Here is a 17,130-nt window from a genome sequence, read left to right on the forward strand (position 1 = left end):
AACCAAACCAGAATGTCAGGGTCTTATTACTCACGATGGCTTTTATTTAACGAAAGATGCGGATTTCACACTTTTTGCAAGTTTCTGAAGTATGATCTCAATTTATTGAGCAAATTATTATAAAAGGTAATTACTTACGTAAATCTAATTGTTAAAATTACTTGGTTTCGATTATGAACGACCACTTCAAAGTCAATGTCACAATCACATGGCAAATAAATATGTCAAAAAAGTCCAATGTGGTTATTTTAATAAACAAATATTAGTAAATTGATGTAATTTAAATTGTATTAAGCTCGAAAATGAACGAAAACGACGGAAAAGAGTTCGCTGAGCTTGGCATAAAGCCATGGCTAATAAAACAGCTTTTTAGTCTTGGTTAGTATGAGTGTATTCGGAAATATAAGTTTACCTTCCTCATATTCTACGTAAACACGTACTGAGTGACTAAATTGATATCGTGTGCTATATTTTAAAGGTATAAGAAGTCCTACCCCGATCCAAAAAGGTTGTATACAACAAATACTGGCTGGCGATGACTGCATTGGCGCAGCTAAAACTGGTTCGGGCAAAACATTTGCTTTTGCGCTTCCGATACTGCAACACTTGGCTGAAGACCCCTACGGCATCTTCGCGTTGGTACTTACTCCGACACATGAGTTGGCTTATCAGGTATCTATAAGACAATATTTATTTTAATTAATGTGGTCATTACATTCCCTTTGAAACAATCTTGATGCGGCATTTTTGTGTGAAACACGCATTAAAAATAAATTGTGACTAGGACCCAATGTTAAACAACAATTTCTTAATCAAAATTTTTAATGATTATTCATATATTTGCTTATCCATATTTTTGTGAAAAGTTAAATCAATATTATTAAAGAGACATTCAAGAAATACATATATAACGTTATCAGATTATTTGTAAACAATGTTAAATATTTCTACCCTTTGCATTTGTCATTTTCAGTTGGAGAAAAATAACTAATGACAAGTTTTAATTTTTCAGATAGGAGACCAATTCAGCATCTTAGGCCAGCCTCTAAAACTCAGAGTGTGTATAGTAACAGGAGGATCAGACCAGTTGGAGGAGTCTCTGAAGCTTAGCAAGCGGCCACACATTGTGGTTGCCATGCCAGGCCGTCTCGCTGACCATATAACTGGTTGTGATACTTTCAACCTTAAGAAGATCAAGTATTTAGTACTCGATGAGGCTGACAGGTTTGTTGATGATATATTAAGATACATTTTGAAGATTTTTTCAATTTGGTATTAGAAACATTGCTGAGAATGGTCTTAATTTTTTAATGATATATCTTTGACTAGTGCTTCTGTATTTTGAGTTCATAATTGTAAATGAAACAATGCAAAACTGAAGTAATTGCCACTTCAGTCTTACTAAGGATGACCTTGAGGCAGTATGCCTTGTGAAGATTAATTTTGAAGATCTGTTGAGGGTGTTCAATCCTTGAATAGCGACCACACACCAAAAGACATGGTGTGAAACACCCTGCAACACAAGAATTAAATTCCTTAGTGGGCTAGTCTTTTTTTTTAAATCAGTAGGCCTCTAATTATTCCTTACCACTATGTATACTTCCAGGTTGTTCAGCGAGTCATTCCAAGATGATTTGGAGACCATTTTCAATGCTCTACCGGCGCAGAGACAGAACTTACTGTTCTCAGCCACCATCACTGATGATGTTAAGGAATCTAAACTCCTGCCGCTTAAGAAAGATGTAAGTTTACTTAATATATTACCAGAGGTAGGTGATCCCTAAAATTTTCAACCAGTAGGAGAGACATTAAACCCCGGAGTTTTGAGCCCAGAATGTGTGATCACTGATGAGTAATCCCCGATTTGTGAACAGTTTTTGAAATCATCACAGTTGCTTTGTCAGTTGATGCAATGATTAAATTTTGAAATCCGGTCTAAAAAGTACCTAGAATGCCTTTCAAACCTAGTCTTGACAGTCTTAGCCTCAGTCTTATGTCATATTGAGGGCTCCTGTAAGATAGCAATATCTAGAAGAAAAAGAGGGAGGCCTTTGTTGTTCAGCATATGACAGTGATCTCAAAAAACATGTATAAAAAAAAGCACATTAATGGCACTGATGAGATGCATGAGGGGTAATTCATAAAATCAGATAAAAGCTTTACCAGCTATCTACTAAACAGAAACACAACTATCTCTAATATAAACATCTCTATCTAATATAATAAAATGACAGATCTTTCTTACAAAAAACAAAACTTGGGTACACTTGAAACTATAATCTAATAGATTGCCTGTGTTATAAGATACTTTCATTAAACAAAAAACTCCACAGAAGCTCCTAACCTGGTCAGAAACAGACACACAGTTGACGGTCACCACGCTAGACCAGAGATACGTGGTGTGTCCGGCGTACGCGCGCGACGTGTACCTCGTGCAGACACTGCGCAAGTACCGCGAGACCAAGCCCAGCAGTCACATTATAGTGTTCACTGACACTAAGAAGTGAGTAGTAACATACACACAAACAAACTGCATGCATACTAGACATAGTACACATCAATACTCAATAATTTATTGCGTTCCAAAATGTACATGCAGGTCTTAAAAATATAAGAACCATTATGGACCCTGTCGAGCACAGCAATATCCTAGGAGAGAAGAAGCAGTAATAGCCTTATATTTAATAGTACACATACCTATCTAAAATTTTATTTTTATCTTTCTATGTATTAAGTTTAGCAGGTTTGTATAAAAAGCGTGTAATCGATAAAAACAATATTTGATCTGAAAACTTATATCGAATTATCACTTATGTTAAATCGAGTATAATACTCGATACCAGATTATTATTTTGCTTATCGATAAAAAATCACTCGATTATTTTCCAGAGAATGTCAAGTCCTATCAATGATGTTGAACGCGATATCTATGGACAACGTATGCTTGCACGGTTTTATGAGGCAGAAGGAGCGAGTGGCAGCCCTGACTCAGTTCAGGAGCAACTTGAAGTGTACCCTGGTGGCTACGAACGTAGCGGCGAGGGGTCTAGACATACCTACTGTTGATCTGGTTGTAAATCACAAGCTGCCGTTAGAACCGAAGGAATATATTCACAGGTATTTTTATTTTTTATAAAATCGACTTCCTCCCGGAAAAAAGAGGTTGACTTTTTGTCACATGCACAGTTTCCCATTGTTTTATAATGTAAGATATAATTTACATTGGTTGTTCTCTTTCTGTCGTCTATGTTGCAATGATTAAAGTACTTAGTTTCATTAATTTATCTGCAAAGTTTAATAAAGACATAAATTAATTAAGAATATTGTTTTTTTTTATGTGTATGAAAGTCTATTGAAAAGTTAGGGTTAGGTAAAACTTGTTAAAAGTCGATTTATAGATATGTTATTTAAATTTTATTGTAAAGTCGTTAAAACTCAAGCCCCTGAATAACTTAATGAAGCAAAAACAAAATATGCCTAAATTTTCTCAACTTTTTCTGTCCTTTCCAGAGTGGGTCGAACAGCTCGTGCGGGTCGGACCGGCATGGCTATATCATTGATCACGCCGTACGATATCCTACGACTTGGAGAAATAGAAGAAGCTATCAAGACCAAGCTTACGGAGTACAAAATTGACGGTGAGGTTTATTTTTTTAGGAACAAATGATGGATGTGGACCGAGATAGCTAGCGTAGCAGAACTGTTTCGTCGAACTTTTGATTAGAAAGGCAAGAAGCTGACCGCTAGAACTAAACCTTAGAACCTTTACTACATAGAGAGACGTGACTACTGGACCGTTAGAAGATAAAAATATTTGCCTTCAGCCAGGCCTCCGTCACTCTATGTACTTGCGCGCTATCACTGCCTACCGCTCGGCTGAGCGGTCTCGGGCCTTGTGCGGACCAAATGCAGTGAGGTTTTCGCAAGCGACGCGTACGCACGTTATTAATAGGGTAGTACTATTTTTTAAATTTTAAATGACATACATTTTGATTCTCTCTGCCCTTGTTTTCCGAAACAATATATCATAAAACTTTTTATTAGATTCAGGATATTTTGCACCCTAAAATTTAGAAAGGGTAAAAAATTTATAAAAAAGTATATAAAAATAAAACACATGTAACTTTTAAAGATTTTTTTTTATTTTACCTACACACTAAAGCACGATCAGAACCAAATTATAAAAATAATAATTTAGAAACGAACTTTTCAGCTACCACATATAAGTCAGAATATATTCAGTTCTCAAAAACATGACACAAAAAGTTATGTAAATTTAATTTTATCGAAGCGGCAGCCCTGCGATTGTTGTGGGATCGCGCGGTGCAAAACAATCACAATTGTGCGCTTGGGTATTTAAGCACATTTTAGCATGCAGCGGTTGATAATGCGACGGAGTAGGCTCTTATAGCAGTAGGCATTAGAAATTTTGTACTGAGTGAAGTATCTGTTACGTAGTAACTATTTAGTAATCTGTGCTTCAGCCTCGAGTACATATTGCTACTGAATATGAATAATGTAGTATTGTAATAAAACAAAATTAATTAAAAGTAGGATGTATCTTTCTACATGTAATATTATATTTTTTGAGTTCGCTGCAGTCGACGTTACCTATCTGACTACCGATCTTAAAGTCCAGTCTAATTGATTAGTTAATCCAGGATGTCAGCTAACTCTTTACTAAATTTTATGAAATTTGATCCAGCCCTTTGTTCATTAAGTGGTAACAAAGACACACAAATAACCAACCCTTCACTTATATATTATTGATGTTATTTATAGATGACGAAGCTGTAAAGATCTTCACGACGGTCTCAGTGACGCGGCGTGAGCAGGAAGCACAGTTAGACAACGAGGAGTTTGAGCAGAGGAAGAGAAGTTACCGCATCAAGCGGTGGATACAGGCTGGCGTCGATCCTGACATGATGGAACAGGGGTACGGACTAAATTATACCAGACTGAGGAACCAATAGAATCCCTACTTCCTACCCCTACCTCCTTCCTACTAATATTATAAATGCTAAAGTAACTCTGTCTGTCTGTCCTCTCAAACGATTTTGATGAAATTTGGCATAGACAATCTTTAGACCCTGAGAAAGATTCTTTTATTGCGAAAAAAGGGATGTTGCGATTTACCCAACACCAGCCTAACCCAAATCTAAACCGTTCTCTTAATATAATCCATAATTATTCAAATTAAAAGTACGCAGACGAAGTCGCGGGTAACAGCTAGTAGCTTAATATACCTAGAATAACGTTTTGCTGAAGCGATTCACCATTATCATCCACAGCCTTTGTCCTCCCAACTGCTGGGCGTAGGCCTTCCCTCTCTTGTGCTAATAACATGCTTGAACCACAAATGCTTGTCTAAATCAGTGCAATCCCTCGTGATGAAAATAATATTTTTAAGTACTGAACAAAAATAATCTATAATATGCCTGTAATAATAGTTTAAAATCAATAAACATCTTAAAACTTAAATAAGGTTTTGAATGTATTCTAATTATTAAAACTTTCAACAGACTAGAAGAAATGCGTCGGAAACGAATAAAAGCCGCTAAAAAGGCGAAATTAGCGAAAATCAAACAAGTTCAAGCTGACATCAAGGATCAAGCATCACAGAACGAAGATCGTCTTCATCATCCAGGGTCGGAAGACATCGATACGACCATCAAACAGGAGCTGAAGAAAGTCAACAAAAGTCTTATGAAGAAGGACGATCGGTTTAAAGATGTCATAGGTAAGATCACTAAGATCAAACGGAAGGCTGATCATGTGAAACAAAAGAGTGAGAAGGAAAGTAATGAAAAGAATAAGAAAGTTAAAGGTAGTGTTAAGTAATAAATGTTTTTTTTTTAACTTTCATTGTTTTATTTTATTTGCCCCGTTGTAGCGTAATGTTAATAGCCCCGATAAATCATCTATCCACCACAATCAATATTAAAATAAGGTCGGTTTATAAATGGAAATAAGCGCTTTGAAAAAAAAACAAGTGCAAGCGCAGCATGGGACGGCCACCTGCCAGATGGACCGAAGACCTGGTGAACCTGGGTCTCGTTGGATGCAGGTGGCAATGCACCGGTCGCGCTGAAGAACGTATGGAGAGGCCTATGTCCAGCAGTGGACAGCTATACACACAGGTTGAGATGATGATGTACATTGTATGTCAATCATCGGAGGACGCACTTTGATTATATAGTCAAGCGATAGACATATTTTCTTTTTAGACGTATCTGCTGCTTGATACATTGCTAAGTTATTTCTGGTTAAAAATTAGAAGATGATATTAAATAAAACCTCCAAATAAGTAGTTAATAATTTATTTTTATACATTATAAAATTACAAATAAATACAACAATAATATATTTAATTAATATATTCAAGCATGTCGCGTCGATGGCAAATAATTTGGCACAAAATTTATAAGCTTTCGCATGTTCCAGGCCAGGCAATATTTTCTCTTATTTGATAACTTCTGTCATATTTTCGCGACAATACATTCATTTTTATGATTAACAGGCTAATAGATGCGCCCCGTACGTCATACAATCGTCCATTTCGGTATTCTTTTAGCCAGGATAGCGGATCAAGGATCTTAATCGCGGATCGCGATCAATTGTATCTGGCGCCGTTTTTATTGGGATTGTTGATAAATGATTTTACTAAACAAAAATACGAGATTTGGATTGTTTAAAGCTGTTTTCTTATTTTAGTTAAATATCATATACCATCTGGGGTTTAAGTTTATCTATGTTATTATTTATATTTAATTGCAAAAATGGGAATATTTAAATCAAATATGAAGGAAATTTGATTTGCTTATACCGTACAATTTGGGGCAAATTGGAAAGAAATGTCGCAAAAATATGAGCTTGAATATTATAATATGTGTAATTTTAAAAGATATTTATTCTTATTAATTAACATTTAATTTCTACTGAGGAGAATGGGCAGTAGTTGAGTCGTAAAAATGACACTTAAGAAGTTATTTTATCCTTCCTATTTAAGTAGAAGAGACTCTTTCAATTTTAGGCGATTTTGTTTTAGTTTAAATAGTATTTTAAGTAGATGCTGTTTCAATCCATTTGTTTATGATTAAAATAAAAAGCGTGATTTTTAGCCTATAAAACAATATGTTATAATCAATTTCATTTATACTTATACATATACCCATTCTCCTCCGAGTGTAAATTTGCTTTTTTCTAGTTTTTGTGGTGCCGAGTGATGATTACTTAATATTAAATATAACATGATAAAAATTCTAGTATAACATTAAATCACAATTATAATTCATCTAGATACTATGAACTAAATATGAGAATAATCATAAAGAAACTAAACGTTTACTAGTCGTTCATGTCAAACATCATTCTATCTCTTTCGTTCCTTTAAGGCTTTCGTAAGGAGAGAAAAGATAGAACATAGTTTTATAAAACATTCAACAAAAAAAGGTTGATGTTTATATTCAATAAATTTGAATTTTGAGCAAAATAAAAAACAAACATATTGTCATATTACAATATTATAGAATGTATAAATATTTACTGCAAAAGTAAGGCCGATATACTTTTATATATAATCATTTAGTATGTAATGACATTATGAAGTTCTCTTTCTACTAAATACTTTAAGAGAAGGACAGATTATGCCTCATCCTTTTCTAATCGCATTTAGTAAAACGAGACAGTGTTAACATTTTTTTGTATATCTTGGTGCAATGCAAATTAAAGGCCTGTGTGTGGAGTAGTTACACAATACAACATGTTTCGACGAAACCCGGACTTGAAGGCTTGTAAGTATTCATGAAAACGAGTTCCTCCAAGAAAAAAACAGAAAAACTTCAAATGTATGACAGAATCGTAAAAAAATAGTCAAACATATTTAACGTTACTTGATTTAATGATTTTGTATTTAGCGGCAATATAAAAACATTGCCTGTTAAAATTATACTGTAGTATAAGGGTGCCATTTTTTCACCTACAAAATTTTCAACAGCTATCACATTTTGTTTCACATTTTTAGGAGTATGTTTCAATTGCGGGCAGGCCAGTAATTATATAAAGTGTTAATTTCCTAAATATTTGTATAAATCATCGGGGTGACATTTTCTATACAGAAAAAACCCCGTAAATAAAAAAATAAAAAATTCAAACTCAATATTTTTCGATATCCACCGGGTTTCGACAAAACATGTTTTTATACTTGCCTGTATAATGTATATATTTAAATAGAGTCCATAGTATAGTTTTACATATTTCGCATAGTTTATTCAGTAGCACGTGTCATGATAAATAAAGTTTATTTAAACATCCACTTTTGGTGATGAAATGTTAATATTTTAGTTATGGACCCTATAAAGGTGTCTAATCAGAGTAACGGTCATATTTTTAAGTTTACTTCCTAAAAACGACTTTAATTTAGCTGCCTACTGAGCACGACGTGTCGCCGCCACGATCCACGCGTAGGACAAGCATTTGTCTGATCCTCGAATGCTTGTTCTGAGTTTGGGTGTCATTGTGCATGTGATTTGTATGTTTGTAAAACCCCCCGCGACACAAGGATTGAATTCCTTATTTTTTCAAAATATTGAATATAACCGGGGTCCTATCAAAGAGGTTTTATTAGTTTCTAAATGTGTTACTTTACTATCATGACACGTACTGCATTGTAACATGACGTTATTTACGTCTATTCTGACATCTGCAGTAGGGAGTTGATTGTGGCGTCTTTGTTGCGGCCGTTTGCCTCCAAAACAGACCTGATCACTTCCTTGTCCATGCTCGGGAACATCTCCTCGATCTGAAAACGTAATTATTATTAGAATAGGGATGAAGACTGGGCATAGTGGGTATACATACAAGTAAGATTCTTTGAAGTGTGTCAGTAAGACCAATAAAAATGTTCAAAGCAAATATATTTGCGTTTTTCTTAATAACAAAAATTGATTAAGATAAACTGCTTTAAAGCTTAGGAGAGGAAGCTTGTTTCGTAAAGATTTCGCATAACTTATACACAATCGTTTCCTCACGCGTAATTTTCATTCGCCGTAATTTGATCAATTCATGTTTGCGGGACAAAAGAACTAAGAAATACAGTCTAGGCTTTATACTACAAGATAGACACGGAAAAAAATCCAAAAATGTCGAATACCCAAATGCAAGAACATGTTTTAGGTAAGTAATTTTAAAATGATATTATGTATGTCTGTAAATTCCATTTAAAAAGTCGGCATGGCTGTATTCAATACAAATTGTGATTCTTGTGTCATGTATGCTGTGTAGCTGACCTGTTGCAGTTGTTCAGCGGTGATGGGCGGCGGTTGTTGCGGCGGCAGCGGCTGCGGCGGCGCGGCGTACATGGGCATGGCCGCGTAGCCCACGCCCGTGCTCGGGACCACCAGCATCGGCGGGAACGCTGCCACGGACGCCGGGCCCACCTATAACAACACTACATAGTAAAAACCCCGCAAGATGGTATTACGATTGGCGGCCATCTTGGTGACGCAATCGAACTGTCATTTTAACATTTATAATATTACTAGCTGTTTCCCGCAGTTTCACTCGCGTAGTAATTTTTTTCTTTGGGATAATTTTTCCATATTTTCTCAGCGCTTAAACCTTTCCTGGACTGGTACGAATATTTCAAGACTAAAATTAGCCAAGTCGGTCCATTCTCGAGTTGTAGCGAGACTAACGAACAGCAATTCATTTTTATATATAAGAGAGAAGAAGATCAGAAGAAGATGAATTACCTCCTTCACCCTAACTTATTGACCTGCCCAGAAAGTCTAAAAGCTCATTCAATATTAAAATACGAAAAGAATTATGTAAATGAATATATAATTAAAGTAATTACATTTCTGTTATCTGTACGTTTTTACGGTGAGTGACGTCACGTGGCTGTTATTGTGACAAAGTTCTATCGCAATATCAACGTGCGGGGTTTTAGGGACTAAAAAGACATAGGTCTATGAAAAATATATGTCCTATTTTCAGACCTAATTAATTTGCACATAAAATGTCATTAAATGACATTCCCGAATGATTGTTCTAAGCCTGATTTTTAAGGTTGATGATGAGATAATTAGCCAAAATTAAAAAAAAAACATATATTTACATAAATTCAAAAACTTACAGAATAGCTGAGAACTAAGTTGATGGCGCCTTCTTTGCCATCGCCTTGCTTGCCGTTCAGCGTGAACCAGTTATCAACTGTCTCGCCCTGAAATATTTAAAGTACATTAATATGAAACAAACGCATTATTTTTAGTCTTCTGGAAGCAAGATAGTCCGATGAACAAGCCCTATGAAACTGTCTTAAAGGTTTTTTTATAGTCGCGTTTTTTTGGCTAAAAGACACACCAAGATTGTTTGCCTTTTTTTAAGTACCTAACAAGTGGAGTATAGTAATATTTAAACATAGACATACATGGAAAACTGAGCTGGGTACAGTGATGTGGGCCCAGGCGATGAGCTCGTCCATCGTGAACGAGCACTCGTCGAAGATCTCCAAGTAGATGGTGGTCACGCCGACAGGCAGCAAGCTGCTCACAAAAATAGTTATACATACTTCAGAACAGAATGTAATGTGTTGCCCAGGTAACTGGGTTGAGGAGGTCAGATAGGCAGTCGCTCCTTGTTAAACACTGGTACTCAGCTGAAACCGGTAAGACTGGAAGCCGACCCCAACATAGTTGGGAAAAGGCTAGGCCGATGATGATCAGAATGTCAATAGGCTCATCGTCAATAGGGTGAGACCTTTAAAAATCTTATTACAACGTCGGGGAGATTTAATTAATTTCAACTTCAAGTATTGGAAACGGCACTTTTTAATGCCATTTATCAACAAAAAATACGACGAGGGCTACTAAAGGTAATTTGCCGGTAAAAAGTATAGAGGTTTTCAGTGATTTTATGATATTTGGAAGTAATTCTTAAGAGATCTTAAAAGGAAGTTCTAAACTCTGACACGATATTGGACCACGTTGGAATATCTTATATTTCTGGAAACTTAACAGCGCAATACGCGGTATATCATACCCGCGTGGCGGTCGGCCCCCATTTTAGTCATACGTTATAGAACAGTTGTTATATAACAGGTGATGACTATAAGGCCATCTTACTCACCAATGCACTACCTTGTTCCACCTCGGCGTCCGGCCGCCGCTGGGGTCGGTGTGCGTCTCGTATATGCAGTGGCCGACGCGCACGCGCACGTACGGATCCATGCGGGTTATACCTGCATATAATGTATGGTTGTGTATTATATTTGAGGAGGTTGATGGTAGTTTTTTGAGTATGTTTGTAGCTTTAGGTGGAGATGTAATACTATTCCATTCTTAAATCTTCAAAGAAAAACCGTATTTCATTTTTTTTTTGTTTACATAAAGTATAACACTGCATGGCAAAGGCTTCCCTTTCCTGCTTCCAATTGTCTCGGTCAATGGCTAACACCAGCCAAAAATATATTAATCTATTATAAGTATTTATATCCTTTAAGTATAGTGTGTTCTTCAAGCAGGTTAAGAAAAAGACAATTAAAAATAAATACACAAATCAGAACTCAACAAAAAAACTTGTGAACAGAGATTGAAACTTGTAGAATAATTTTAGTCTGACTTACCATAGTTTTTAGATAGCTTAGCCTGTGCTATCGTGATGCTGAGCCTAGGTGTCACCGCTGGGTAGCCATGTTGCGGGCCCTGAGTAGAATGTTAATAGTTATTTCTCATTCTAAACCTATTCGGTCTCATACGGGACAAAAACATTGCCCCTACTATTCCAAATCTTTTTTTTTTCTTTCTGAAAAGATTAACGTTCGCTGTGTGGCGGGGGTTTTACTTGCATTCAAAAACACAAGCCAAGCACAAAGACACTCAGATTCAAATAATTGTCCTGCGCATGGATCGAAACCTGCGAAAAGTCGCGCCTTGTTGGTTTTGGAGTGGTGACTATCTCTAAGCTTTTTCCTCCTGACATTAGTTAGCAGTAAGGAGTCTCCCGATAGGATCCTCAGGTAATAAATTCAGTTCCAAGTATTAAAGCAGACTTGGCTCTACAGAACACCTTGTCTGAGGCTTACATATGTCCAAAAACGAACTGCGAAAAGGCTTATAATGATGAAAGAGATAAAAGAAACATTCTGGTGTATTCAGCAGGTAAGAAAACAGGACTTTAAAAAAAAGATATACATACATTGACACCACAATATTGCTGCTGGAGTGCCACAGCTGTTTGATGGTCAGCATCATCATTTGCAACGTCAGTACGAAGGAAGCCTGCAGGCAATGGGCCTAAGAGGACCTGGAAGAAATGTTCACAGTTAATATTAGGAAGAAATTTTAATATTTTAGGGACCCTTACTCAGAGTTTTAATATTGAGTAGTTTGTCCAATATTTTGAGATTTACCAATATTTCTTAATTTCTCACTCATATTTAAAATTACAGCTCAGTTATAGGTTTGGTGGGTACCAAAAGGTAATTACAGAACCCTATTATTGAGGGTCTGTCGGTCTGTCTGGCTGAAGTGTAATAGCTAGACAGACTAATACATTATTGAATATGTGAAAATTTCAACTACATTTAGCTATAATGGTTTATGACTGAGCCTTGAGGTTAATAGGGCGGTACCCTTTTTCTACCCACAAAACCTAGAAATGTGATGTTTAATTAAATGTGTTGTTGATGCTATAAAATAATCTTAACAAATATCACTCAAAGTTCTTTGTTAAAACTACTGAGCTAATAGTAATCAGGCAAAACATTTATAATCTAGTTTCACTGATAATGGGTTTTCACAAATATATAAAGAGGTGTTTGCCTTATTGACATTCAAAAAACACAAATATGGTATAAAATATTCTAAATTTTGTCTCAATTGAATTCATTAGTTTGACCTATACAACTTATGTTTTTATATTTTATCCTTTATAAACAAAGCAAGGACTGGTAAAACCAGTTTAAAAACTAGACATTAAAAACTTGTTTGGCAAGCACTTTTTATTCGGTACCGGCTAGACCAAACCAATTTAAAAAGACCTCCGTATGTTTATATTTAATTTGGTGTAATAAATAGATGCCATGTTATTAGGAACAAAGCATTGAGAAAAAAGGGTGCTCAATCTAGAGAACCAATAATTAAATATTAAAATCCTTCATGGTTAGTAGAAGTATATAAGAAGTAGTCCACAGTGTGGCCATAAATGACTTTTATTTTACACAATTTTTTAATATTTCTTCCCAAACTATTTATTTATCTGTTTGAGGAAACAATACTATAAAAAATGAGTCACATTCTTGTAAAGCTAGATAAAAGATAATTTATATCAGTCTTCTAACCAATTAATTAATTCAATTAGTACTGCACCAAATTTAATAGAAGCAATTATATTACAACTCAATATGGCGCAACAAAGGTTTTATTGTGGGTTAATGACCCTTCTACATCCATAGATTTCTACAGTAATCCCTAGGTCATGTCTGGAAAATTCCTAACATCGTTGATCGATATTTGCGTTCTATTTTTTTTTTAATAATAGCATACACAGCGACACTCCATATAAATGTTGATTGAAACCGGTATAACAACTTATTTACCACCCGAAAAAACCTTAATTAGCATATTATTCTTCTCAAATAAGCGCAATAACAATGATTCATACTCGCAAATCGGTTATCATGTATTTATTATTAATACTTTGTAGTACTCACCCTACGGCGGCGTTCCTCGTTCCTGTCGTCTGGCATGGTCGACGTCATGATTATTTTCGACAAATTAAACTATTTTCTGCCCTAAAATGAATAAGATTGATACCAATTTACTGTCTCTAATCAATAGAGAGTGCAAACAAATATTAACGTGTGATGACAATAAGCTTCACAAACAGATGTCACTAGTTTGACAGTAGCTAGAGAATAGGGATGGACCCATAGCTCGAGTGGATAGTCTACTAAATTAAATATTTACGTGATTTGATTAATTTAGTACAACTACTTGTAAATGTCTGGAAAAGAAAGGTTATTTTTTTTAATATTGTGTGAACATAAAGTAAACTCAAAAGAAAATATTTCTTTTGTTTGGCAAAATACTTGAATGGAGACTTTAGTCGAGATTTGTGTTTTGTTATTAAAGGGAAAACAAGGGTTTTTCTGATAGCTGCGATGGCTATGATTAAAATAATATCCGTCTTTTCTTTCGTTTAAGTGGCTGTATTTGGTTAGTCCGATGTTTTTCTATTGTCAGTAAAACCAACTAAATGTATCATGGTGTGTCACGATTTGAGAGAATTGTCCAGTTGAAAAAGCTTCACAGGAGCATGCAGCAATCAATTTCTAAATTTTAACTAAAAAGTGTTAGATTTAAAGTTGTGGTCATTTCCTTTTTAGTCTTTATGATTATTGTATGAAGGACTGCTGTTGTACATCACTACAGAAATTAAACGTCAAGAAGAAATATAACTTTTCGTCCGATTATTTCTGTTTGTGTTTATTTCTACTTGTTGAATTAAATTTAAAACCTCTGAAAGTTCTAATGTTACAGGTTTTGAATTCTACTCGGTACTTTGTGTTGATTGGCTTTTGTATTAGAAAGTTTTAACGTCTAAAACATATGTGATTTGAAGTGATTTGGTTATTTTATCGATTTTTGTGAGCTGCTACTATGGATATCGTCAAAACACCTAAGGTATGTGTAGAATAAGTTTAAAGTAGTACTTAGAAATAGTAGTTTAGCGGGAAAAAGTAATATTTACAAGCCTGCACGTGAATTAACATCCATGTTTCTCTATAACAATAGCAGATGTTTTTGACACATCACTGCGATCTATACTAAAAAAAACAACGTATTGTTTAAAATTGTTGCGCAAAGGTAAAATATTGTTCAACTTGTCACCTTAAAAATCATTGAAAACCTATTATCTTAATTTGTTAATAATGACTAAAATTTAAAATATTAATTTTAGTCTTTGTGTATGTTGATAAACTTATCTACCCCTTATCTTTTTTAGTACATAGTAGAGTGTTATTGATGCTTTACTGTTTTTAAATACAATTGGTTTACTGTAACACTATGATTTCTTATGACTGGTTTTTTTTCTGCCTTCTATCAGTTTGGACCCCATTCTAATTGTCAGTCAAATAAGAAAAAGAAAATTAAGAAAGACAATTAATTTTTTTTTGCTTTTTTATAAAATGCATGCCAAACCAGTTCGTAAAATATTAACACAGCTTTCATTATCCGTATCCAATGATGCATTATGGTTAAAATAAGGACTTTAATAATTTTTTTTTTAAATTAAATTTTAGTATAGAGGTACAATGATCTGGCCCAATAGTAGATCATACCCAGCAGTGGTATTTAAGACAATTTGTTTATTTCAATGCATTGTAATATATGACACTCAACCTGACTGAATTTACTATTTGAGGATCCCAAGCAGTTTAAAGTTGAAATGCCTGCAATAATAATAAGCTTATAGTGTAAGCTCATGATGCAATATTGCTAAGAAAATAATAAATATGTATTATGTTTTTAGTAGTAAGGTCACTATAGGTGCAAATCTTTCTTGAAAACTGTTGCTGGCACAAATATCTTTTATAGGGTGTTTGGGTACTGAAATATTAAAAAAAATATAGACGGAGGAAGGGGGATAGATCTGGGAGATTATTGTCTCACTAGCTGTTGCCCGCGACTTCGTCCCCGTGGGTAGAAGATATAAGTTATGATTTATACCTGCCTTGTTTTTTTCACATTTTCCAATGTATCTTTGCTCCTATTAGTCGTAGCGTGATGGTTTATAGCCTAAAGCCTTCCTCGATTAATGGTCTATTCAACACAAAAAGAATTTTTCAGTTTAGACCAGTAGTTCCTGAGAATAGTGCTTTCAAACAAACAAACTCTTCAGCTTTATATATTAGAGAGTTCTTCATACTTCGGGCAATATATTAATGTAGCAAATGTATGGAGCAGTAGACCTTAATACATCAGCCAACCAAGAGAATAATCTATTAGTAAATATTGCATTAAAATAAACATTCACATTGACCTATATAATAATAATAATAATAATAATATTGGACAACATTCACACAACGCCATCTAGTCTCAAACTAAGCAAAGCTTGTATTATGAGTACTAGACAACTGATAAACATACTTATATATTTCTAAATAAATACATAATATAGATAAATTACACCCAGACACAGAACAAAGGATCGTGCTCATCACACAAACATTTGTCCTGGGTGGGAATCGAACCCACGACCTCCGGTATAGCAGTCAGGGTCACTAACCACTAGACCAACTGGCCCGTCACCTATGCATTGATAAGAGATTATTAATGCAGAACTTGTTAAATTTGAAGACTATTACATTGCCAATTGTGATCAATACTATGGTAATTATTTATTATGATTTTTTAGATATAAAGCCTACATAATGCTTTTTACTCAGACTTCTTCCATATATCATTGAAAGTGTAGGTAAAACTTCTTGGTGAGTGTCAGTCCTTTATCAATAATACCTATAGCATGGTTTGTTGATTTATTAATATAGAAGAAATGTATTTTCTCCAGAAGTCGTAAAATCGAGCTAATCTTCATAGGTAACAACTCAGTAACCATTTTATACATAAGTGCACTAATGAACACTGTTTATTACCACCCCGAAAATCATTAATTGCAGTCTGTTGCGTCCTTAAATAACACACGTTAATAACAACACATGTGCTCGAAATTGGGAAATGGAAAACAAATTGCGGAAATAGCACCATCTTTCTCTAATGTCCGGAAAACTCGTATTACCGTCTCTTTCTCTCGCGCATGCTCTGACAATTTTCCTTTGCCCTTTGGCATTTGATAATATACCCTAGTGTAAGACAATAGGGGGTAAGATCGTTTGAACTTTATCCCCGAAGGTTTCAAATGCGAATATTTTGACGATAAATAACTCTGATTCTCGATTACTGTCAGTTGACTTCGCGCCGCCGCGGAGGGTAGTCGTGTTTCGACGAAGCGGAAAATATTGCTCCTGACTTGTAACTGTGTATCTGCGATGTTAATGATTAATTTGTAAATTATATGTACTACTATTAAAAAAATGTAAGGTCAACTTTATCCTGTCCGGTAAAC

General features: G+C 34.8%; 3 protein-coding genes across 3 annotated transcripts in view; 2 read left to right on the forward strand and 1 right to left on the reverse strand.

Moving 5' to 3' along the window:
- Positions 1–216: 216 nt before the first annotated feature.
- LOC113499817 (probable ATP-dependent RNA helicase Dbp45A) lies at positions 217–5,860 on the forward strand. Its single transcript, XM_026880356.1, has 9 exons — positions 217–378; positions 479–672; positions 1,013–1,224; positions 1,607–1,742; positions 2,334–2,503; positions 2,890–3,117; positions 3,511–3,638; positions 4,783–4,936; positions 5,523–5,860. The coding sequence occupies exons 1-9, from the start codon at positions 303–305 to the stop codon at positions 5,839–5,841; spliced, it is 1,617 nt and encodes a 538-aa protein (XP_026736157.1). The 5' UTR covers positions 217–302; the 3' UTR covers positions 5,842–5,860.
- A 446-nt stretch (positions 5,861–6,306) lies between these two features.
- Positions 6,307–13,893, reverse strand: LOC113500003 (toll-interacting protein B-like). Its single transcript, XM_026880646.1, has 8 exons — positions 13,712–13,893; positions 12,196–12,303; positions 11,624–11,702; positions 11,128–11,239; positions 10,430–10,544; positions 10,136–10,222; positions 9,288–9,437; positions 6,307–8,800 (listed from the first exon to the last, which is right to left on the reverse strand). The coding sequence occupies exons 1-8, from the start codon at positions 13,757–13,759 to the stop codon at positions 8,690–8,692; spliced, it is 810 nt and encodes a 269-aa protein (XP_026736447.1). The 5' UTR covers positions 13,760–13,893; the 3' UTR covers positions 6,307–8,689.
- A 506-nt stretch (positions 13,894–14,399) lies between these two features.
- The window catches only part of LOC113500002 (myotubularin-related protein 8), a gene marked incomplete at its 3' end in the record, with an annotated part of 65,270 nt that continues 62,539 nt past the window's right edge, over positions 14,400–17,130 (forward strand). Inside the window, 1 exon segment of the mRNA XM_026880645.1 lies at positions 14,400–14,684. Within this exon segment, the coding sequence (XP_026736446.1) occupies positions 14,661–14,684 (24 nt within the window).

Source organism: Trichoplusia ni, chromosome 13 (assembly GCF_003590095.1).
Source record: "Trichoplusia ni isolate ovarian cell line Hi5 chromosome 13, tn1, whole genome shotgun sequence".
Taxonomy (NCBI): domain Eukaryota; kingdom Metazoa; phylum Arthropoda; class Insecta; order Lepidoptera; family Noctuidae; genus Trichoplusia; species Trichoplusia ni.